The sequence below is a fragment of the Drosophila ananassae genome, chromosome XL, assembly GCF_017639315.1.
Source record: "Drosophila ananassae strain 14024-0371.13 chromosome XL, ASM1763931v2, whole genome shotgun sequence".
NCBI lineage: Eukaryota > Metazoa > Arthropoda > Insecta > Diptera > Drosophilidae > Drosophila > Drosophila ananassae.
The window spans coordinates 6726171-6750057 of NC_057931.1; the positions used below are offsets into that span (position 1 = coordinate 6726171).

Sequence of the window (23887 nt, forward strand, 5' to 3'; positions counted from 1 at the left end):
CAAATATATAATTTTTAAAATTTTTAATAATTGTTTCCTGCTTCACATCAAGAAAATGAAACAAAAGATATTAAAACGTTATAATATTTAATCAGAACTCAATATTTATTACAAAGCAGATATAAAAACAGTAAAATTCTTTCAATAATCCGGGCATTCCTTCCAAATCCTTCTCCTTGATCCATCTGGCTGAACTCCTTCCATGTAGTCCCCAAAAACCTTCTTTAAATGGCCTGCAGTCGTCCTTCTTTGCTGGATCATCCTTCCTTGCTAGCTTCTTCTTCAGCTGGGAATTAAGGATTTTGAGGATCTTCCTGTTCCTTAAGAAAAGCAAAAATTGTTATAGGAGAACCCGAGGCTTTTCACTGCCCGCGATCATGATCGGGACCGATAGATCCATGGTGGCTGGCGGAAATCGATAATTTTTTGAAACAAGTTAATAGAAAATAGAAATATATAAGAAAAGAAGGTTTTCGCTGGATCATCCTTCCTTGCTGGCTTCTTTTTCTGCTGCGAATTAAGGATTTTTAGGATCTTCCTGTTCCTTAAGAAAAGCAAAAATTGTTATAGGAGAACCCATTGCTCGCGATCATGATCGGGTCCGATAGATCCATGGCGGCATTGAAACAAGTTAATAGAAAATAATAAAATATAAGAAAAGAAGGTTTTCTAAATTTAAAGTATGCCATTGAGTGCCATCTATGGTGGTACTGAAACAAGTTAATAGAAAATAATAAAATATAAGAAAAGAAGGTTTTCTAAATTTAAAGTATGCCATTGAGTGCCATCTATGGTGGTACTGAAACAAGTTAATAGAAAATAATAAAATATAAGAAAAGAAGATTTTCTAAATTTAAAGTATGCCATTGAGAGCTAAGGCAAGTTAATAAAAAAAGTTTCAATTAAATAAAAAAATAAAAAATAAATATGAAGGAGGAACTCTCAACAATTTAAGGGCATGCACTGTGCAAGGAGAGCGCAAGCCATAAAATAAAAAAAATAAAAATTAATAATAAATAATGTAAGAAAAGAAGCATTTTGTGAAAACAGACCCAGATCTCACTTCTCCAGACACTAACATTCCAATGATAGTTAGGATTAAGAAAAGTAAGAAAAAATAAAAAGTTTGAGGCAACAAGAGTCCGCTTATAAGACACTTTTTTTAAAAAATTTAAAAATATAAGAAAATAAGCGAAAGCTACCCAAGAGAAACTCAAGAGGGCCCAGTGTTATTTTCAAATAAATAAATTAAATAATAGAAGAATACATATCTAAAGAAGCGTTCGATATTTATGACCACTTTCCAAAGCCTTCGCCAACTTTATTAAAAAAATGAATAAATGAATATCAGCAAATAAATTAAATATTTTTAGATTTTAAGAAATAAAATAAAATTTAATAAATAATAATAAGAAAATAAGACTTGTTGTTCGGGCGCCAGGAGCCCGAATGAAATTGGTAGGGAAAGGAGTGTCCGTTATATAGGAAAGTTTTCAGTGTTGTTAATGAAAAAAACACAAACATAAATTGGTGTTGATAAACGTAAGTGGGGAAAAATACCATACAGCTGTGGTATTTTGTATACTCTGGCTGAGGGTCACACTGAAGTAGCAACAACAAACAACAACAAAGTCACTACCGCAGCTAGATAGAAACAGGCCAGCAATCAAAATAATAACAACCAAAATAAATACTATATAATAAAATTGTGTGCGAAGTGTCCCCTGCAGAAGATTACACAAAAGTCGAAAAGCCAGCACAGCTAGGCAGCCAGTCTGGTAGAAAATAGTTCGTTTTTTTTTGTTTTTTTCGCCAGGACTCGTTCTTTTTTTTTTTTGGTTGCATTTTGTGTTGCTGCGACGCATAAAATCCAGAAAGAAATGTACGGAGATTGATTGTATTATTTAACAAGACTAATAAATAAATAAATAATATTAGAAAAACATCAGTGGCGACTTAATGTCGCAGTTAATTTGTATGCTATCGAGAAGAAGAAGCAGAAACAACAACAATAACAGCAACAACAACAAAACTAGCAATAGCAACGTCTTGTGTTTGTATTGGTGTGCTCACAGTGCGCACAGAAAAAGCCAGCAAGAGGGCGGCAGCGGCAGTGGCAGTGGCAGAAGCAGAGACAGCGACAGAGAAGCGATTTTGAAATAATAATAAAAGCCCAAAACGAAAAAGTTTTCTGTGAGCTGGAAAAGGCGAACAAGTAAAGCACATCATCCCGCAACAGCTCACTTTTCTTCAAACAATTTTTTAACGGCGGGCGTGGCAAAGGCGAAAGGGTAGGCCAGAAATAAATAAAAAAATAAAATAACAAAATTACAAATATAAAAAATAAAAAAATAAAAACAAAAAAACAGAGAGAAACGAAACATTGAAAAACGCAGTTTGAGTTTCGAGATTGTTGCTGCTGCTGCCGCCTCCAAAACTAACGAAAAAGGAACATAAGAATCACAAGAGACAACAGACAACCACCCCCGCTCCCCACTCCAACTACACAGAGAGAGAGATCAACAACAACAAAGCAAAAGCAAAGAGAGAGAGAGAGAGCCAGCAGCTGAAAACATATGATTTTTGTTTGTGTTGTTGTTATTGCGCGCGCTCTTCTTTAGAGCAAGCGGACCAACTGAGAACGGGAACGGGCGAATCGAACGAGTGGCCGGAACGATTGGAATTGTTGTGTTGTTGTGTTTCAGCTGCTCTGCTGACGGAACAACGCAAGTGGTAAGTGGCTCTTCTTCTTCAAGTTTCTTCTTCTGAATGTTTTTGTTTGACGCGCAAAAAGAAAAATCTATGTGCGAATAAGTGTGTGTGTGTTGTATATTTGTGTACATAACGTAGGTGAAAAAAATAAAGGTTTTTTTTTTTTATATTTATGCAACTATTTGTTTATTGTGTGCCCTCCCCTCCCCCCAGAAATGGCGTAAAACAAAGAGCTAATAGGACTGCCAATGGCAATGAAAAGCAAATAGAGCAAAGAAAGAGTACCATCTAGAGATTGCAGTTATTTAAATGTCAAACGTAGTGGAAATTTGTTTTGGCCTGTGACGCGAAAAAAAAAACAATATTTCAAAACACAAACAATGATGGAAAAAAAAAAGAATCTCACAGATACACTCGCTAGGTTGCTCTCCTGGCTCCTCGATGGCTCTCGCCACTTTTGTCTCTTTCTTGCTCACGGACACAAACACAAACAAACAAAACACGTACATATGTATATACGCAGTGGGAAATATTGGTGCGCATTAGACGACGAAGAGCAACAACAAAGCAAACTATACAAAACGAACACTGATAGTGAAACATATTTGGTTACAGTGTGATAAGCGACAAAAATATTGATTAATAAACAAATGACTTAAAACTAGCCCTGTTATCGCAAACAAATAGCTCGACATTTTCTTTTAAATATTTAATCTTTAAGTATTTTTCCATCAAATAGTTCTTTAATCCAATAAAAAGTGACTAGGAATGGATCATATTGTTTTTTTACGCGGATTATGTTAATGAACAGTGACCTTTAGGATTTTATCCCACTGTGCCGCACTGAGAGTTCAGAGAGAGAGAGTGGCAGAGAGAGCAAGGTGGAACGAGTGGGAGAGAACAAAACATTCAGATGCACTATGGGACATTTTTTCTCTATAATATTAATATTAATATATTTTTTCAAATATTATTATTAATATTTGTATTAAAAAGAGTTTCAATTATAAAGGAAACTTAAAAATAAATTAATTTTTTATGAGTTATATTTATTATTGTCCCACAGTGCTGTGCAGCTGAATTGCCGTTATTGCGCTTGTGTGCATTCAAGTGCATCTGTGTTTGTGTGTGTGTGTGTTTGTTAGATTTTTGTTTTCATTTTGTCCTCCCTCTCGCTCTGTCTCTTTTGTTCGTTTATTTTGATAATTGCTGTGTTTTCGGCTCTTTGTTTTCAAATTGTATCAAAAACAATAACAAAAACATAGGAATTCGAATGACACAAATTTGTGTTTCATTTTCGCTTCATTTACCAATTAAAACGCACATCAACGATGCCATTTAAAAGTGACATTTTTTTCAATTGCCCAATGACCATCCATCCATCCCCCTACCCTCCCCCTCCTTCTTAAGGCCCTCAAAGAGAAATATTTCTGTACACATTCCTCCAAATAGAAATGTTTGCCAAAAAATCTGACAATCTGACTTCTAATGTTTGGTGGTGGCCCAGTGGGCGGATTGGCATTGACAATAAGCCCGAAACACAGAGCAGAGAGAAAAAAGCGAAAATTGCATTCCTTCCTGTCAACAGTACAGGTAGACTTCGATAAGGTAGCTAAATTATTTAAAAATTTAAATAAATAGAGTAGAAAATAGAAACAGTAATACAAATATTTAATGTTAATAAGTAACTATTTTTAAATAAATTGATTAAAAATAGTATGGACCAGGCCTCACTGTAGTTAGTTTTATCTAGCTGGGGGCCGAGGGCTCCTTTGTTCGCCCCAAGGACTACCAAAGGTTGGGGGGACGCGGCTGCCTTATCAGGCTGCCAGGTGTGAGGCACAGCAGCAGGTGTGAGGGGGTGTGTGCTGATATACCTATATAGACATCCATATATATTTCTCATCATTGCTGTTGTTTTGATGGAAGGTATATTTTGTTTGCAATCTGTCGAAATAATCAGCTGTTGGGTGGGTTGATGAACTTCTTCCCATATAGGATCCGTTTCGCAAATACCCTATAAAGTAGGAGAGCGTAAGAACCAAAAAAAAATAGATATTTTTTATTACGAATGGTAATCAAATTGCATACCTCACAGTAGAATAGTATGTGTGTGTTGTGGTATTTTTAGTAACACCTGTTTGCAAAAATGCAAAACCATAAGGTACAGTTGTGTGAGTGAGATATTTCTCTTTGTCCGCCGAAAAAGGAAACAAAAAGTTTTTTTTTCTCAGATTTTTGTCAAGTGGCTTTCGGCAATGCCAGCATAAACAATAGGATCCCCAAGGCACACGCACACACTCTCACAGGCACTCTCTTCAGGTAGGAGTAGTTCTCTCTCCCCAAATCATAGTCTGAGAGAGAGAGAAGGATTTAATATTTTGATGAAATAACTGTAAATATGGGATCATAACAACTCTCTCTCTCTCTCTCTTGGATCCTTTCCTCAAATCTTTGTTTTTAAGGAAATGTGTTTTAAATTAAAATATTCTTGTAGCTTTTAATGGAATTTAAACTGAATTAACATTGAATTCTAGCCATGAATTAGTGCCTATTGCTAAACAAAGACAAATGCATTACTGAGTGTCCCCACGGGCTGAGCACAAGAGAGATGGCCTGAGGGGGAGGCTCTCCCTATTTCTCTTTGACTTTTCCAAGCAATGCCTGTCTATGTGTGTGTGTGACATTGCTTTGAACAAGCTTGTTGCTGTTACAGTTATTGTTTTTGTTGTTGTTGTTGTTGTTGCGCGTGTGGCGACCCAATTGAGGAATGCAGCGTATGCAACGGTACCCCCATACCCCATTTCTCTCTCTAACCCACAGTAGCATACCAGCACCCTTGTTACCCATCCTCCTTTGTCATTCGTGCGTCACTGTAAGCTTTTGTGAATACCGTTTTTAGGCTTAACCCTTGACAGCAGATCTCTATCGAGCATATTTTTGGGGGTTAAATTCTTTTCAAATACTTTTTTAAGTTTATTTTTGTTCTCTGGAATTTCCTGTCTCTCTCTTTGAGAATTTCGCAATTTGTTGAAGCTTTTAATTGAATCATTTTTTAAGTCGTGTCTTATCTTTTGCCAATTCCTGATGCGACGGCGAATACTAAGTACTATGTGCATTTATAGTTTTCGCTTCTTAATTACCTCATTTTTTCTATCTATGAGGTCCGAGGGTGGGGTGTAGTGGGCGGGATGGGGGACTACTGACCCACGTGTGTGCGCAGCTGGAAAAGTTTTCGCAAATTGCATTCGTTCAATCGCAACTTGAGTAATCATGAATGGGGATCGTTCACCCGTGTCCTATGGGAGGGGATATTATATATAGGGTATGTTCAATCAGATCAAGAATTTATATAAAAAATTTGACAACCTTTATTTAAAAACAATTTTTTTTAAATAATAATAATATAAAATAAACAATGGGTTAATCAGTGATGGGAATAGAACCCGTTATGATCCCTAAGAGAGACTCAAAATCAACCGTTAGCTTTACTTTCTCTTTTTTTATTTATTATTTGTATAATTGCAGCCAATTAATATTCTTAGATTGTATCATTTTTATATTTTTTGATAATTAAAATGTTTTTTTAAATTTATAAATTGTTTTTAAGGCTTAGTAATATCTATTTTTGATTACAAATCATTATTTTAGCCTTTTGTTAGCCACTCTTCCCCCCCAAAAACTTCTTTGTGTTTGCATATTGCGTTCTGCTGCGCCCCCCATTCGCTGCTGCGCGAATCAGATGCGAAAAAGGGAGCGGAAACGAGAAACGAGAAGCTCCAACCGAAAACTAGAAGTTAAAGGGGGAGGGGGAGGAGATATAGCAGCTGTTGATATAACTAAACCTGAACCCAAAGCCAAAAACAAAAAAAAAAACCAAAAACCAAAAAGCTGAAGCTGAAGCAATGGCCTGATGATGGCTGCGTGACTTTGGGGTTTTGTTTTTGTTTGGAGCTTTGTTTTTTTTTCTGTTTCTTTCTGTTTTTGCGTTTTGTGTTGGCAATGCGAAAAAAAAAAATACCAGCACAAATGCTATTTTAATACCCATTACCATTTACTGCATGGGGTATATTAGTTTATTAATGTTTTTGTGAGTTTTTTTTTTGACCTTTTTAATTAAATGTCTCCGCACTAGAAAGGCCTATTTTGTCTCCTCACTAGTTTAAATTTGTTTAATTTGTTCAATTTGTTGGCCAGTTTAGTTTGTTGTTGTTGTTGTTTTTGTTGTTTTATTGCACTTAATTTACGCCCCATGGAATTGAAACACTGACCAAAAGCAAGGGGAGAAATACATATGTACATGTAGCATACAAAGTGGTAAAGGCAAAAAAAAAAAGCTGAATAATAATAAAAACTAAAAAAAAAACAATACACAAAACAGAAAGTACACGTAATGCGCTAATAAAGTGGTAAGACCAGTGGGTGGCAGAAGGGGGGTAGGGGGAGGGTGGCAAGATTGAGGCAATTTTGATTGAGACAAAGGGAAAAGAAAACAGAACGGAATAAAATAGACCGAAAGAGACTGCGAAGTGCGCACCTCAAGGGTGGACCTAGACCAATTATCCTTCAAAACAGATTTATTTTATATCAGACCTCTATTTAAGTCTAAAACACCTTTAATTCGATAAAAAAAAAAATAAGTTGCATAATCTGTCAACAAGTTGTTTTCCACCTGTAGAAATTACGTTGTCAAAATATGTTTTTTATAAAAAAACTTGTGACGTTTAAAATATTACTCATACGCAGTGGTTAATACGTATTTACATATATTTATAAAAACTTTATAGTTAACTCAACTAATAACCGATTATTACTTAATTAATTACTTAAATGGATTTAAAGATTTAATTTTAAAATAAAGAAAATATATGTACTTCTCTGTGAGGTAAAATATATTACTCATACGCAGTGGTGTCTACGTATATTAAATAAAATATAAGTTATACCAACAAATAATATAAAAACAAATATTTTTTTATGTTTGTATAAAATATACGCATACGCAGTGGTTACTTCGTTATAATAAATGTACTTTATTGGTAGTATAACTAATTACCGACGCATTTAAAGTTTTTATTTACAAATAAAAACAATGGAAAAGCCAAACTGCCAGCATGTCTGCTTTGTTTAGAAGCTATCTGGGAATAGCACTTGATAACACCAAGAATGTCTAACTGCGAACCACATTTATAGACCTGTGTACATGTAACGGTTGTTTAAATGAGTTCTGTGCCTCTAACCTGTTGAGGTCCACCCCAATGCCCTTTGCACGTAGAAAAAGAGAGAGCGGAGAGAGTTTTTTGAGAGAGTTGAGAGAGTGGAGCACTGTAAAGGTGTATGTGTGAGATCAATTTGTTTATTTGTTGTTTTTTTTTCTCCACTTGCAGTTGACAACAAGGCGCGAAGCGGAAGAGAGACAGAAGCAGAAGCAAACGAGAGAGTAAATAAGCAGAGCAGCAAGCAGAGAGAGAGAGAAAGGGACAGAGTATAGCGAGCGAAGCAGATCAGACACTGTGTCTCCGAGGAGGCAGCGAGAACACACTGGAATAGGAAGCCACTGCCACTGCCAATCCACTGCCCTCCAGTGTGGAGGCACTGCATCACCGCCAGCAGCTGTGGTAGCAGCTAGAGCGGAGCAGCTCTCCGGCGGCGAGCATCCGGCCAATACCTTCCGGACAGCATCCCCAGCACCGCCCATCACATCATGTCCGCGGACTCGCCCCGTCGCCATCCCTCCGGCGTTGTTGTCGGCCTTGGATCGGGATCTGGCTCAGGGTCCGGGATCGGATCCGGTTCCGGTTCCGGTGGTATGCGTGGCGCTGTGCCCGCCGTTGTCCCGCCACAAACCGTATCGGATCGCTCGATCCTCGACTCGGCCATCGGATTCATCAACGATGTCACTTTGGCCAATCAGCCGGTGCAGGATCCCAAGGACACCATTACCTGGGCTCGCTTCGAGACCTGTGCCGATGTGAGTGATCCCCGGTTCGGCGACGACTGGGAGCTGGAGGGGAATGCGGCACCGCCGCTCCTCCTCATCCTCGGCTACGGTTTGGGCGTCCAGGTGTGGGCCATACCCGCCAACGGCGAGGCCGTCGAGGTGCTATCCTGGCGGCACGGCGTCGTCACTGCCCTCCGGGTGCTGCCCACGCCGGCAACTGCCCCCGCCTTGGATGACAACGGTCGGGCGGATGAGCCGGTCGATGGCTTCGCCGAGAAGCGTCCCCTGGTGGCCCTCGTCGACGGCGGCAGTGCAGCGGCCAGTGGTCTTCTATCCGGCGGCCCATCCGGCCTGGGTGGCGGGCTGGCCAGCAGTGGCGGCTCGGCCGGACCTGCATCTTCGGCAGCCGCACAGTTCAGTGCCGTGAACTTCGTCTCCCTGAAGACGGGCGCCCAGGTGAAGACGATCAAGTTCAAGAACGCCGTGCTGGACATCCAGGCGAACCGGTCGGCGGTGGTCATCACCTTCCACGAGCGGATAGCGGTGTTCGATGCCAGGACACTGGAGGACCGCCTTACCATAACCACCTGCTATCCCAGCCCGGGGTGAGTCCTCAAATGGTTCCCTGCCATGCCATATATCCTTATTTTGTATCTGTATCCCTTCCAGGATCAATCCCAATCCCATTGCCTTGGGACCGCGCTGGCTGGCGTATGCGGAGCACAAGCTGCTGCACTCCAAGCGCAGCGGCGGCGGCTGTGACGGCGAGGGCGTCCCCAGTTACACGGCCACCGTCCTCAACGCGGCCAAGTCCCTGGGCAAGGGGCTGCGGGAGTTTGGCGAGCAGGTGGCCGCCGGACTCACCGGCACCACGGCCGGCAGCGGCGCCAGCTCCAAGAGCAGTAGCTTCGACTCGGCCAGCGGCGGCCCGGATGCCAAGCAGTCGGGCGTGGTGACCATCATCGATGTGAAGGTGAGTTGGAGGAGGAAGATCCATCTCTAGGTCTCAATTAATCCTCTTATCCGTAGCATCCCGTCAAGGACTACAGCCCCACGTCGGGCACACCGCTGAGCTCCAGTGGCGGCGCCCAGGCGGGCGGTGATCCCATCGTGGCTCACTTTGTGGCCCACAGCGAGGCACTGGTGGCCATGGAGTTCGATAGCTCCGGCATGCTGCTGCTAACGGCCGACCGGCGGGGTCATGACTTCCATGTGTTCCGGGTGCAGCCGCATCCGGTGGGCAGCAGCCTGGCCGCCGTGCACCATCTCTACGTGCTGCATCGGGGCGATACCAGTGCCAAGGTGCAACATATAGCCTTCTCGCTGGACTCGCGCTGGGCGGCCGTATCGACGCTGCGCGGCACCACCCACGTCTTCCCCATCACGCCCTACGGCGGCGCCATGGGCGTCCGCACCCACACCTCACTGCACGTGGTCAACAAGCTGTCGCGCTTCCACCGGAGCGCCGGTCTGGGCGCCGACGGTCGCTCCAGCTCCCCGATCTCGCACTCGGAGAGCACCACCTTTGTCCAGTCGCTGCAGCCATACCACAATCCCACGCTGCCCCCCTATCCCCGGCCGTCGGTGGTCCAGCCCCTGGCCCAGCTACGGCAGCCCTTCACGCTTGGATCCCCACCCGGTTCGGCGGGTCTGGGCGTGGGCATGGGCGGTGGTGTGGGCGTTGGCGGCGGCATGGGCTCGGGTGTCAGTTCGGGTGTCCATGGAGTGGTCGGAGGAGGCGGCAGCAACAGCCAGCGGCAGCGACAGCGCCTCTCCTCGCTCTCGGACGACAGCGGGAAGCCGTTGAGCGTCTGCTCCATATTCGCCAAGTCGCGATCCTGGCTACTGGAACCGCCCGCGGCGACCCGAGAGGCACCGCATCGCGTCCAGCGCAAGGCGGTCGACTCGCTCTTCGTGATGGCCGGCCATGGGGCGCTCATCCAGTACGATCTGGACACGAAGCTACCCTCAAGTGAGTCTTATCTGGTTACTATCCTTGATATCCTTTTAATCCTGGTCCTTGTCCGTCCAATAGATGTTGCCAAAGAGAAGATTTGTGATGACACGCCCATCGAACTGGAGGTGGAGGCCCGAGCCCAGTGGAATCTGGGCAGGCGCAAGGATGGATCTCAAGAAATCAAACCACCGCTGGCGCTGGACAATTGGCTGATCAAGGATCGCCATGCCAGCCTCCTGCTGGACAGCGCCCATCACTTCGATGAGCCGGACGAGCGGGCCGAGAGTTGGCTCGCCCAGGTGGAGATTATCACGCATGCGGGTCCCCATCGCCGGCTCTGGATGGGTCCGCAGTTTGTTTTCAAAAACTACAACACGCCCAGCGGGTAGGGACTCTACTCCTTCCAAAGGATTAAGGATACTTGTTCTAATTCCAACTCTTTACTTCCCAAAACAGTTCCAATCTGAACCATGTGGACGCGGAGGCTGTAGAGATTGGCGTCACCAAGACGTCTAGCACAACGCTGCCTTCCACAGCAGCTGGCTCCTCCTCCTTGGCCGCTGGCTCCGGCGCTGTCAAGGATCGTTCCAGTCCGCTGAACATGCCGCTGAGTGCCGTCGCCGCCGCCGCTGCCGCTGCCGCCTCCTCGGTGGGAGCAGCCAGTGTGGGTGGCGGTTCAGCCGTGCCAAGTCGCACTGGCACCGGAGTACCGGTCCTCATTGAATCCGGATCTTACAGTAAGTGGGAGGGGCTAAAAAGGACCTCCTGCTTGGGTATTCTGGAGACTAATCCTTCCTCCAACTTTCAGGCAGCATCGAGCAGAGTCCCAAGCTGATGGATCGCTTCCGGCACGGCCATTTGGACTCGGATTACGGGCATGGTGACACCCGTCTCAAGGAGGACCTGGCGGATGCTATGCGGGAATCGCCCTCCACAGCGGCGGCGCGACGCGAGACTTCCGGTGAGTGGCTAGGCAGGATCAAGGACATCCTCCAAACATAATTACTCGCATGTTGAGAGAATCTTCTTGTACAAGGGCCGATGGTTCCTGGAGAAAGAGAGAGAGAGAGGTCCTGGACAAGTCCCTTGTTTCTGGAGGTTCTGGGAAGGATGTGTTGATCCTTTCCAGCCTCCAGGACATAGGGATTGTGTCTGGAGACCTAGATCCTGGAACTGGAGGCTTATTTCGTTGATCTCGATGTCTTCGCATATATCTTCTTCTTATTTATATTTTTTTTATTTTTTATTATTTATGATTTAAATTTTAAATCAATGTTTTTCGTTTTTAAAACACACACACATCTATTTTTTAAGATTTTACATTATTCATAATTTATATTTTTTAAATTCTTATTTCAAAACGCTTTCAAAATGAAAATGTTTAATTCGAAAAATATTTTCGTGTTTTTTTTAATAAAATACTTTTTTTTTAATAATAAAAGACAAAAAAAAAAAGGACTTGAAACACCACGAAATTGGCATTGGTTGTTGGTTGTTGATAATGATGATAATGATGATGATGATGATATACCATGATGATAATAATGATGATGATCCATTCCATTCTCCCTCCCTCTTTCTCCCCCCATGACCCTTAACGCCTATCCTCTCTTAATCCTAACCCTCTCACTCTCTTAAAAAGCATGCTTCTTCTGCTTCCTCATCTGCCCCACTTCCATATCCTTTATCAGTGTGCCTGTGTGTGTGTGTGTGTGTGCGTGTGTGCGTGTGTGTGTCTTTGTGGTGTAAGTTGGTGTACTTTTTTTTCAAAACCCTTAGTTTTTGACATTTTTTTAACTTTTTCTAGCCGGAAAAAATGAGCTTTTTTTACAAATTAAAAAAAAATTAACCCATAAAATCTATTTTAATTGGTGTTTTTTGTTGTCTAGCCTTTAAAAATTGATGCAATTGTTCATTTCCAGATGATATTTCTATTATAATACGAAATTATTCTAAATTTAAGCTAACAACATTTTTGGTCACAGCAGATTTTAAATCCAAAACCCACCACCACCACCACCAGCACACCTTTTCCCCACACAGAAAACACACCATACTCTTAACACCTGTTTGCCCCATTGGTCGCTGTTTAACCCCCTGACCTTTTGTGCACTTTTTTTGAAAACTTTCCATAGGTTCCTTAACTTTAAAGTTTCAAACGCTTTGTTTTCACCGCAACCGTTATTCACCACACATAGGTGGCATAGCCACCACCTCTTTATCCTTTTCCACCTCTCTGTGTGTTGTTTCTTCGCTGCTATAATTCTCAACCTCCTTGTCGGGATTTTCGTCCTTGTCTCTTTTAATTTGCTTTTTAATGCAAAAAAAAAATACAAATTATGAAAAATTTTTGGAAAAAAAAAATGATTCGAAAAGAAAGAAATTTCATTACACGTGCGAGTGAGAAGAGTGAGAGTGATTGTGAGATGGAGGGAGAAAGCGAGTGGGTGGGAGGGTGGCGGGCTGCCCGAAAGCGCGAAAGAGAGCGGGTGGGAAGAGAACAGTTGAGAGGAAAGAGCACATTAATCTACATGAATCTCTTAATAAAAAGCCAAAGCCATAATAATTTCGAGAACGCAACAAAAATTACAAAATTCACGATAAACAATTATTATCCAGTTTCTTTATTATTTACCCAAAAATCAATGCAACATCCGTGTACTTGTCACGCTACTTTCTAAACTTTGATTTTTTTTCTTAATATTCTCTCTATATTTTCGTTTCGTTTTCACACTAAAAACAAATACAAACAATTAAAAATTATATAAATAAATTAAATTAATAATAAAAAAAAGTCAATAACTTAATTGGATTACAAAATATTGTATTCAAACATAAACAAAAATTTTATTTTTTCTGTTTCACGTTCGATTTCATATTTTGTTTTTTTTTTGAGTGTATTTTTTAACGCTTCGGTCGATCAACTGCTCAAAAAAAAAAAATAATTCAAAATACAAGTATTTGAAGACATTTCGCAGCTCAACCAGCTAAAAAATAAAATATAAAAACTAAACAACAATGCAAATAAATATTTACAAATTAAACATTTTCGAAAAAAAAAAAAAAAAAAATACAGAAAAGAAAAGAAAATTCTGAAAAGAAAATTCCGATCAAGAATCAAAATTCCGCCTTTGGCTTTTTGTTTTTTGTTTCCTGTACGAACGAAAAAAAAAAGAAATGCGCTTTTTCTCATAATTTTTCTCTTCTATTTTCTCTTTTTCTCTCCGCTCTGTGTTCTGTGTGTGCCCCGCCCTGTCCGCCGTTCACCGTTATTGCCCCCCCGCCTCCAGCCGCCTCCGGAGCTCCGGGAGCATCAGACTACGTAGCTACCTACCATCGCTCCGCCACTGGCCCGGCCGGCCGATCCTCTCCAGCCGCCAGCGATCCAGCCGCCATGGCGACCGTGACCAGCTGTGATAACGCCTGCTACTACGATGCCCTGGCCGAGCACGAGACCAGCCCCAACGATCAGGACGAGGCCGAGGAGCAGGAGGATCCGGAGGGTGGCGCCTCCGCCATTGCCGCTCTGGCGTCGGTCCTGCCGAACATCTGTAGCTATACTCGGGTGGAGAAGATGGTGAATCCCCTGGGCACGGTGACGGACCTGAATGCCGGCATCTCCGGGGAGCTCCAGACGGACATGCTCGACGAGGTGGTCGGCCAGCTGGCCGCCGAGGAGACGGTGATCCATGAGAACTGTGACGAGGCCCTCTTCCGGCCGGTGGTGGCCATTTTCTGCAACGATCCGGTGGAGCGACGGAAGCTCCTCCAAAAGGACCAGAGGGACATTGCTGGGCAGGAGTCCCTGGATGCAGTGGCTAGTTGCCAGCCGCCAGTGGTCCTTGGGAATAAGCTGATTGTTCCGGTCATTGCCAAGGAGGTGGACGAGGTGCTGGTCCAGAAGGAGAAGCAGAAGACCCAGAAGCAGTCGCACAAGGTCCTCCAGCAGCAGCAGCTCCAGCTCCAGATCCAGCTCCAGCAACAACAGAAGCAGCAGGAGAAGCAACAGCAGCAGCAGCAGAAGGATTCCTTGAGGTCCTTGGCAGCCGCGGAGGATGCTGCTCAGGCCCAGAGATTCGCGGAACTCTCACATCTCAACAAGCCGAAGGTTAATCCCGGCAAGAGTTCCAGCCAGAAGAGCGGGAGCGGCACCTCCGAGGACGAGGCCACTTCGGTCACCATTGGATTGCCGAAGTCCTCGAAGAAGGCGAAGGGAGGCAAGGGAAAGGTCGCTGGAAAGGTCACGGAGAAGAAGGAGCCTGAAGAGAAGAAACCGGAGGAGAAGAAACTGGAGGAGAAGAAGCTGGAGGAGAAGAAACTGGAGGAATCGGATGCCGAATCGGACTATGCCGACAGCTTGTTGGCCAATAAGGGGAGCATTGCGGCCGTCATGGTGAGCAGCGCCAGTGCCCAGGGATTGAGTCTGCACGTGGAGACGGAGGAGGAGAAGGAAGAGGAGGAGGAGGAGCCTTTGGTCGCTGATTCCTGGGACAAGGAGGATACAGAGGAGGAGCAAAAGGAGAAGGAGGAGGAAGAGCCCCAGCCCGTAAAGGTGGTAACCAAGAAGAAGCAGACATCGGGAGGAGCAGCCACAGCAACCATGACAATCGAGAAGAGCAAGGATAAGAGCAAGGATAAGGAGAGGGAGAGGGAGAGAGAGCGCGAAGAGAAGCTTCAAGAGAAGGAAAGGGAGAGAGAGCGCGAGGAGAAGCTTAAAGAGAAGGAAAGGGAGAGAGAGCGCGAGGAGAAGCTTAAGGAAAAGGAGGAAAAGGAGAAACAAAGAGAAAAGGAGAAAGAGAGGGAGAGGGAGAAGGAAAAGCAAGCCAAGCTCAAAGAAAAGGAACGGGAGGAGAGACAGAAAGAAAAGGAAAGAGAAGAAAAGCTCAAGGAAAAGGAAAGGGAGGAGAAGCAAAAGGAGAAGGAGGCGAAGCTCAAGGAGGAGAAGCTCAAAGAAAAGGAGAGGGAGGCGAAGCTCAAGGAGAAGGAAAAGGAGAGGGAAAGAGAGGAGAAGCAGAGAGAAAAGGAGCGAGAAGCCAAGAAGGAGAAGGAGCGCGAGGAAAAGGAAAAGGAGAAGGAAAAGCTTCGAAAACAGAAGGAGAAAGAACGCGAAGAGCAGCAGCTCAAGGAAAAGGAACGAGAAGCCAAGCTAAAGGAGGAGAAGCTTAGGGAGAGAGAAAAAGAGGAAAAGCTTAGGGAGAAGGAGAAAGAAGAGAAGCTCAAGGAGAAAGAACGATTGGAAAGAATCAAGGAGAAGGAAAAAGAAGAGAGAATTAAAGAAGAAAAATTGAAAGAAAAGGAGAAGGAGGAGAAGCTGAAGGAAAAAGAGAAGGCGGAGAAGCTCAAAGAATTGGAAAAGGAAGCGAAGCTTAAGGAGAAAGAACGCGAGGAGGCTGAGAAGAAGCTGAAGGAGAAAGAGAAGGAGAAGGAGAAAAAGATCAAGGACAAGGTCGAGAAAGAGAAGGAGAAATCTGCTGAGAAGACTAAACCCCTGGAAGACTCCTCCTCCACCTCCAGCTATGTCGTCAAAGTCGTGGAAACGGCAGCCAATCCTGTCAAGAAACCAGTGGCTGTCCCCCTGCCCGCCAGTCCCTGGAAACGAGTCTCCGCCGAGGAGACACCCGCCAAACTGCCGGCAGTCCAGGATTATCCCAGTCTGGGCAACAAGAAGACCACCAAGAGTCCGGAGAAGAAGCGCGACGAAAAGCTGCTGCCCGGATTGGTCACTCCGCCCAAGGAGGAGTCACGGTCGCCAGGTGGTGCCGCCGTCAAGGACAATTTCGAGGACTTTCTCAGTGGTTTGAAGCCCCTGGAGGCACTGCCACCGCTGCCAGCTCTGGAGCCCCTGGAACCCCTGGTGGCGTCCAAGAAGGATGCGGACAAGGACGCCCAGCTCAGTCTGATCAACTTCGAGAGTCCGCTGCTGGAGAATGCCGCGATTCCCCGAACCATTTCCCCGCCGCCGAGGGGCTTCACTGAGCAGACTCTGGTCCTGGCCCTTTGCGGATCCCTGCACTACGAAAACGAGCAGGAGAGGATCAAGGAGCAGGAACTGGAACCGGAGAAAGATGGAGAGACCGAGCCGGAACCAGAGTATCTACCCCTGAGTACACTGGCCCTGCAGAAATCCACATCCACCTCGAATAACTCTTCCGGCTCCGAGGAGATCGTCATCATGGATGAGCCGGTCAAGAAACTGAGCAAGAAGCACAAGCGCCTGAAGCAGCTCCAGCTCCAGCAGCAGCAGCGGGAGAGGGAGCGCGAGCGGGAGCAGGAACGGGAGCCGGATGATGAGGAACTGCGTCCGCTGATCAGTGTCAGCATGTGCGATTCCCAGCTGGAGCTGCCGGAGGGCGGCAGCAAGGAGGATGAGGAGCTAGAGCCTCCGGCTAGAGCTCAGGAAGAGGAACCGGAACCGGAGCAATCCCTGCCCGAGGACCTGCTGCATTTTGGCAGCAGTGGCGTAGCCATTGGCACCCTGGTGGCCACCACCACCACTACCACTTCCACCACCACGGACAGCGAAGGACCCGTGCCGGCCACCACTTCGGATGACAACCTGGTCTACGGCTCCGCCTCCACGAGCAGCTCCACACCGCACAAGCTCAAGACCAAGAAACTGGAGCACAAGATCAATCTGATCGCCGCCATCGAGGCGGCCACATCCTCCTCGACGTCCTCGGCGGAGGAGAGCAGTGTGGAGACCACTGTTCATCCCGATCCCACGGGTCTGGGTCTCAGTTCCACTTCCCAGGTGGCGGGCGGAGCTGCCGCCGGCGGAGGAAGCTCGGGCGCCAGTGGGGCGGCCAGTTCATCGCTTCCGGCCATCGCCGGCAGTGCCACCGCCGTGGGCCTGGGGGTGGGCGTGGCCAGCCCGCCGAGTGCCACAAAGAAAAAGACAAAGCGCCGCAAGAGATAAGAATTAGCGATTTGTTTGCTGTGCGTCTTCAGCTTGGTGGTCCTGTGGCATCTGTATGCGAATCGGGAGGATCCTCCCGGCCATCGGATAGCCTCTGCCCAGGCGCTGCAGCAGTCGCCGCCGTTGTTGTCCCAGTCGCCGTCACAGGATCAGGTAACTGAGCCGGATACTGGACAAGGACAAGGACAAGGACCAGGATCAGGATTGGGATCAGGACCAGGATTGGGATCAGGACCAGGAGATCAGGTCCAGAAACAGGACAGAAGCAGCGTAAAATAGCCAAGCCGAGACAGCAGCAAACATACCCCCCTCTCTCTCTCTTAACAAAAAAAAAGGACACTCCCCTCGGAATCCTTGCTTAGATCCTTGCCAGGATCATAAAAACAGATTCTAGCTATGGGAATAAAAAGAAAAAACAAAAACAAAAAATGAGAAATATATCACTCTTCAGTAAACACAACAACAACAACAAAAACAAATACAACAAAAAATACAACAAAAAAAACAACAAAACAAAATACACAAAACACTGCAAAAAAAAATTGTGATTTATCGAAAAGAGAACAGAAAACAAAAAAGTTAGTTTTTAAAAACAAAATAATTTAAAGCAAAAAACAAAACAAAAAAAACCAAAACGACTGTAGCGATTCGTTAAAATATAAAGATTAAAAATTAAAAAACAAAAAAAGGATAAAAAACAAATAGAAAAGGACAAAAATATTTAATTACTAACCAATTTTTATGTGCAAAAAGTTATATTGTTAGCTATACATATTTCTATAAATTATATAAATAATTATACGAAAATACGATATGTAAACCACACACACACACACACACTGACACACACACTTTTATTATAAAAAAAGACTAAGCATAAAGAAGAAGAATTAATTAAATAATGCTCTCAAATTGTATATAAAAAACAAAGAAAAAAAAAACAAAACATTTAAAAGAAAATGGTAGAAATTTAAAAAAAAAACCGGATATCCTGCCCCAGCTTACTCACACAAAGAAACACACACACACACTCATGCAGCTATATATCCTGTAGGAAAGAGGACCGTTAGTCGGGCCAGGATATAGATAACTGATCCGAACTAACGGCTCCTAATTAACACTAATTGTCCAATGTCACAATTGTTAGAAATTGTTTTCAGGCTTTGCTTTCGTTAAGTTTTCTTGTCCTTCCCCTCACCCCCCTCCAAGGACTCATATTTAATTGTGCCCCCCTCCCCCACACTTCCCACTGTCCTTTTTTTTATTTGTTCATCAATATTTTACTGTATTTGTTAATTTATTTAATTTAATAGCAATGGTCTCTCGTAGGAATTTATTTTATTTTCCTGTCTGTTTTTTGTTTCGTTTAATTTTTTTTAATTTGTTTTATTTTTTTTTTTGATTAAGATTTGTATAAAAAAAAAGAGAAGAAAATCCAATTTTTTTTTTGTGTATATATATAAAGTTAAAAAAGAAAACAAATTATGTCTAACTCGCAGTATTTATGATTTACGATTGAGAAATGGATAGACGGATGAAAATGAGGCAAGGAAATCGCTAAACACTAAAATTTAATTTAATTAAATGATGTATAATTAAATAAATGCAATTTTAGTTAAAACAACAAACTCTGACCAAACATTTTTTGGTTTTTTTTGGAAAGGGGGCTTACTTCTTTAAGATAACGACTTTAAGATGTATATAAAACATAAAAAACAACAAAAAACTATTATTTTTAAGATTTTTCAAACATTTTCAACCATTTTTACTACTAGGCCCACGTCCACAGCTATATCTCGGCCAATTCTCATCCGATCCTTAAAAGGGATACCTTAAACGATTTGTGGATCAATTCCCCGCAATTCTGCATCAAAATCCCGACAGAAAATATTTTTTCAAAATTTTTCAATATTTTGTGGGGGATCCCCTTCAAAATGCTGGATTTTCTAACTTGGCCCACGTCCATAGCTATATCTCGGCCAATTCTCGTCCGATCCTTAAAAGGGATACCTTAAACGATCTGTGGATCGATTTCCAGTCGATCTGCATCAAAATCCTGAAAGAAAATATTTTTTCAAAATGTTTCAATATTTTGTGGGGCATCCCCTTCAAAATGCTGGATTTTCGTACTTGGCCCACGTCCATAGCTATATCTCGGCCAATTCTCATCCGATCCTTAAAAGGGATACCTTAAACGATTTGTGGATCAATTCCCCGTAATTCTGCATCAAAATCCCGACAGAAAATATTTTTTCAAAATTTTTCAATATTTTGTGGGACATCCCCTTCAAAATGCTTGATTTTCGAACTTGGCCCACGTCCATAGCTATATCTCGGCCAATTCTCATCCGATCCTTAAAAGGGATACCTTAAACGATTTGTGGATCAATTCCCCATAATTGCATCAAAATCCCGACAGAAAATATTTTTTGAAAATTTTTCAATATTTTGTGGGACATCCCCTTCAAAATGCTTGATTTTCGAACTTGGCCCACGTCCATAGCTATATCTCGGCCAATTCTCATCCGATCCTTAAAAGGGATACCTTAATCGATTTGTGGATCAATTCCCCGTAATTCTGCATCAAAATCCCGACAGAAAATATTTTTTCAAAATTTTTCAATATTTTGTGGGGCATCCCCTTCAAAATGCTGGATTTTCGTACTTGGCCCACGTCCATAGCTATATTTCGGCCAATTCTCATCCGATCCTTAAAAGGGATACCTTAATCGATTTGTGGATCAATTCCCCGTAATTCTGCATCAAAATCCCGACAGAAAATATTTTTTGAAAATTTTTCAATATTTTGTGGGACCTCCCCTTCAAAATGCTGGATTTTCGTACTTGGCCCACGTCCATAGCTATATCTCGGCCAATTCTCATCCGATCCTTAAAAGGGATACCTTAAACGAATTGTGGATCAATTTCCCGTAGGTCTGCATCAAAATCCCAACAGAAAATATTTTTTCAAAATTTTTCAATATTTTGTGGGGCATCCCCTTCAAAATGCTGGATTTTTGTACTTGGCCCAAGTCCATAGCTATATCTCGGCCAATTCTCATCCGATCCTTAAAAGGGATACCTTAAACGATTTGTGGATCGATTTTCCATCATTCTGCTTCAATGTCCTAATCCAATAATATTTTTAAATAATTAAAAAGAGCTCCAAGTTGAATCCTTCAATAACATGCAGTTTGTGTATCCTTTCCAGGTAACTACTTCGCCAAGGACCAGTTGGACGGATTTTCGCTTAATAACAACAACAATATAAACAACAACATAATCCCAACCAAAGGCAACATGAATCCCAAAGGAGGTGGTCAGCAGCAGCAGAAGTCGGAGGCTGCCATCGAATCTGGCGGAGATTCCTATCCGATCCGGAACTCGTACGGGGAGCAGGGCGTGGGCGGAGAGCACTCGACGGTGGTGAACATCGAGATCTTCGACGACCAGCTGAGCATGAGCAGCATCAGCACGAACAGTCGCCTCTCGCTGGAGGGTCCGCCGGCCCAGTCGTCGCCTCCATTGAGTCTCACCAACGGCGGCCTGATGGACACCAATCTGATGCACTTCAGCGAGAGTGCCGGAATGGGAGGAGGTCGTGGACGAGGAGGAGATGGCCTGGATGACGAGGACGATGAGGAGGAAGATCAGGATCAGGAGCAGGAACGGGTGAGGGAGCGGGGCTCCCGGCGGAATTTGTGAGAGTTAATGCAGCGGGCCGGCCAGCTCCATTTGCGACGGATTTGTTCGCATCTCTTCAAGCCGCGTCCTTAAGAAGAAAAAAAAAAAAAAACAAAAAACAAGAAAAAAAAAAACAGAAACTTGTCTCTTGGTGCTTTTGTTCTTCCCTATATCCTTTACCGTTAGCAGCCCGCATCCGTATCTGTATCTGTATCTTAATCCCCCACATCCATTCGCAACTGTATTCGTATCTGTTTCTGTAACCGTATCTGTATCTTTATCTACAACTGTGTTAGCATTTTTCCTTTTTTTTTTTTTAAGTTTTAGATTTTTTGATTTTTGATTTAAAAAAAAGAAAAAAAAACTCTCAACAAATTACAATGAAAACTTAAATGTGAAATGCCAATGCAATAAAAAAAAAAAAGTTTAAAGAAAAGATATATAAACATAAGAAATAGATCAGATCAGACCTCAGCTGAATGCCGTGATATTTAAAATAAAATTTAAAACAAAATATAAAAAAAAAGAAACATTGAGAATAGTAATGAGAAATAAATAATGAGGCGAAAATACAATACAATATTAAATATATAATACGATTAGCAAATGGCAACAAGAGATCCACAAGAGGAACCACAAAATATGATATGGAATATGATGTAATAGTCTAGTGACTCCATTTACTTACCTTAGTCTAAGAAATTATATTTTTTTCCCCCCCCTTTCACTACAATCGATATCCCCAATTTAATGTTCTTTTAAGATATATATATACTTTATTCTTTTATCGACTTTTGTGTCTATATGTTAGATGATAGTTTTTTTTTTGAATAGTTTTCTATGTGAACCGAACCAAGTCCAGTTGAAACATCCCACTTTTTTTGTAATAGGAGCATAGTGCGATTTGTGAGAGCACTGCCAGAGTATCCTGATCGAAGGACCTCTGCCTTATCCAAAATACTGTACAGTTAATGCCAATTCCAAATCTTAATTCTGCCTTCAGCATTCGCAGTTTCTTCTTAATATGCTTCTTTGATTTTTCAAAAGATTCATTCCAAAAAACGAAAACGCAAAACGCAAAAACGTAAAAATCAAAACCGGAACACCAACTAAAAACACTGAATATAATAATAAAAACATATCCATAAACTGAAAATGCGTATCATCGACATCCCCAAATAGAATTCAGGCTTCATATGCAGATATATATTTTTATGAATCTACACTAAAGAAACGACTATATATATAATATATATATTTACATATATATTAAGAGAGGAGCCTTCTGAGAAACGCAATCCCAAAATAACAAAATAAGCAATAAGATTCTTTATTTTTTTTGGCTCTTGTTGCCGCTTCCTGATTCCAAAACTGACTAACTGAGATCACTGAGAAAAAAAAAGAAATATTTTAAAAAAATAATAGATACATAGATACAAAAAAAATAAGGACCTTTAAAGCATACACACACACACACACACACGCATACTGCTGGCCAGGTTGAGGTTGTGGATAGAAGATTGCAAATTTTATAAAAAAAACAAACAAAAAAAAATACAAATTAAAAAAAAAACACTGAAAAAAAAGAAGAGAAAACAGGAGCAAAGTTTAAGGAGAAGAAACAAAAACATATTTTTTATACTTGAGAACTATCATATTTCGATTTCAAATTGTTTTATTTTTTTTGTTTTTAAGCTCTTTAAGTTAGAACGCCGATATGACTTCACATATATATATAGTATATTATATATATATACATTATATAAACCCCCTAATCGTACGATCGCAAATTGGCAGACAATTTACTTAAAACCCATATCTATTCGATATATAATCCGACGTTCATTTCACGTCATCGCATGTCCTTCCTTATCCTTCTTAGTTAATCGAAAGTGAAAAAGAAAAACTGCTTCTAAAAATATATATATATATATACAAGAAAGGATCTTTTTTAAATCATTTGTATAACCGAATGTGTCATAGAATTCATTTTGCGGAGTCGTTTTTCGAACTCGACCCCACCATATACTATAAATAAATAAATAAACTAAAAAACCTCAAAATTATTGTCTTACTTTTTTTGGGTTTTGGCTGGATATTACGAGGAAACAGATCGTCAAAGGACATGGGATCAAAAGGATCATGATCTTATGAAGAGTATAGGATCTACTTGCCATAACTCGGGTAATAATTAACCGATCAGCGAGTGTTATAACTTCCTGATCCTGGAATTTAGGGTACTACCATACTACTACCAATAAAAACATGGCATCAACAATTTTTTCTTTTTTTTCATATTTTTTAAAGGGGTACCATTATTATTTTATTTCTAAAGTTGGATCAAATTAATTTTTGGCAGACTTTATTGATCCTGGGATGCAGATCGAAGGGGATTGAGGCTCTGATTCCAAATCAGTTGAGAGATATCTGTTTTTGGCCGAGATATTGGCTTAAATTTGATCGGCTGATATATCAGATATTCTATATAAGTTATTGATCGGATTATAAAGATACTATAATATCTTAAATATAGTTATGCAAGATTCTTTCATAGAAAATACTTTATTACCAATAAAGATCAATCCTTTTAAAACATAACTATTTTAAGGATAAATTAACTATTCCCTCTGAAACCCCCTGATGATGATAACTGGATTAACCCCTTATTGAAAAGCTC

The 23887-nt window shown here is 42.3% G+C and overlaps 1 protein-coding gene and 1 long non-coding RNA gene across 3 annotated transcripts; one reads left to right on the plus strand and one right to left on the minus strand.

The window, feature by feature from the left end:
* Positions 1 to 70: 70 nt before the first annotated feature.
* On the minus strand, positions 71 to 7960 carry LOC123257542. Its single transcript, XR_006507637.1, has 2 exons — positions 7769 to 7960; positions 71 to 314 (listed from the first exon to the last, which is right to left on the minus strand). It is a non-coding gene; the product is annotated as an uncharacterized LOC123257542 (long non-coding RNA).
* On the plus strand, positions 1565 to 22838 carry LOC6502250 (breast carcinoma-amplified sequence 3 homolog). 2 transcript variants are annotated; one of them, XM_014904491.3, is made up of 8 exons: positions 1565 to 2733; positions 8100 to 9258; positions 9323 to 9626; positions 9683 to 10625; positions 10689 to 10995; positions 11067 to 11347; positions 11419 to 11571; positions 13901 to 19165. In XM_014904491.3, the coding sequence occupies exons 2-8, from the start codon at positions 8417 to 8419 to the stop codon at positions 17524 to 17526; spliced, it is 6456 nt and encodes a 2151-aa protein (XP_014759977.1). In that variant the 5' UTR covers positions 1565 to 2733; positions 8100 to 8416; the 3' UTR covers positions 17527 to 19165. The 2 variants fall into 2 exon arrangements, with proteins under 2 accessions (XP_014759977.1, XP_001966083.1); XM_001966047.4 differs by lacking the exon at positions 13901 to 19165 and adding an exon at positions 20738 to 22838 and having other exon boundaries at positions 1566 to 2733.
* The last annotated feature ends 1049 nt before the right edge of the window (positions 22839 to 23887 follow it).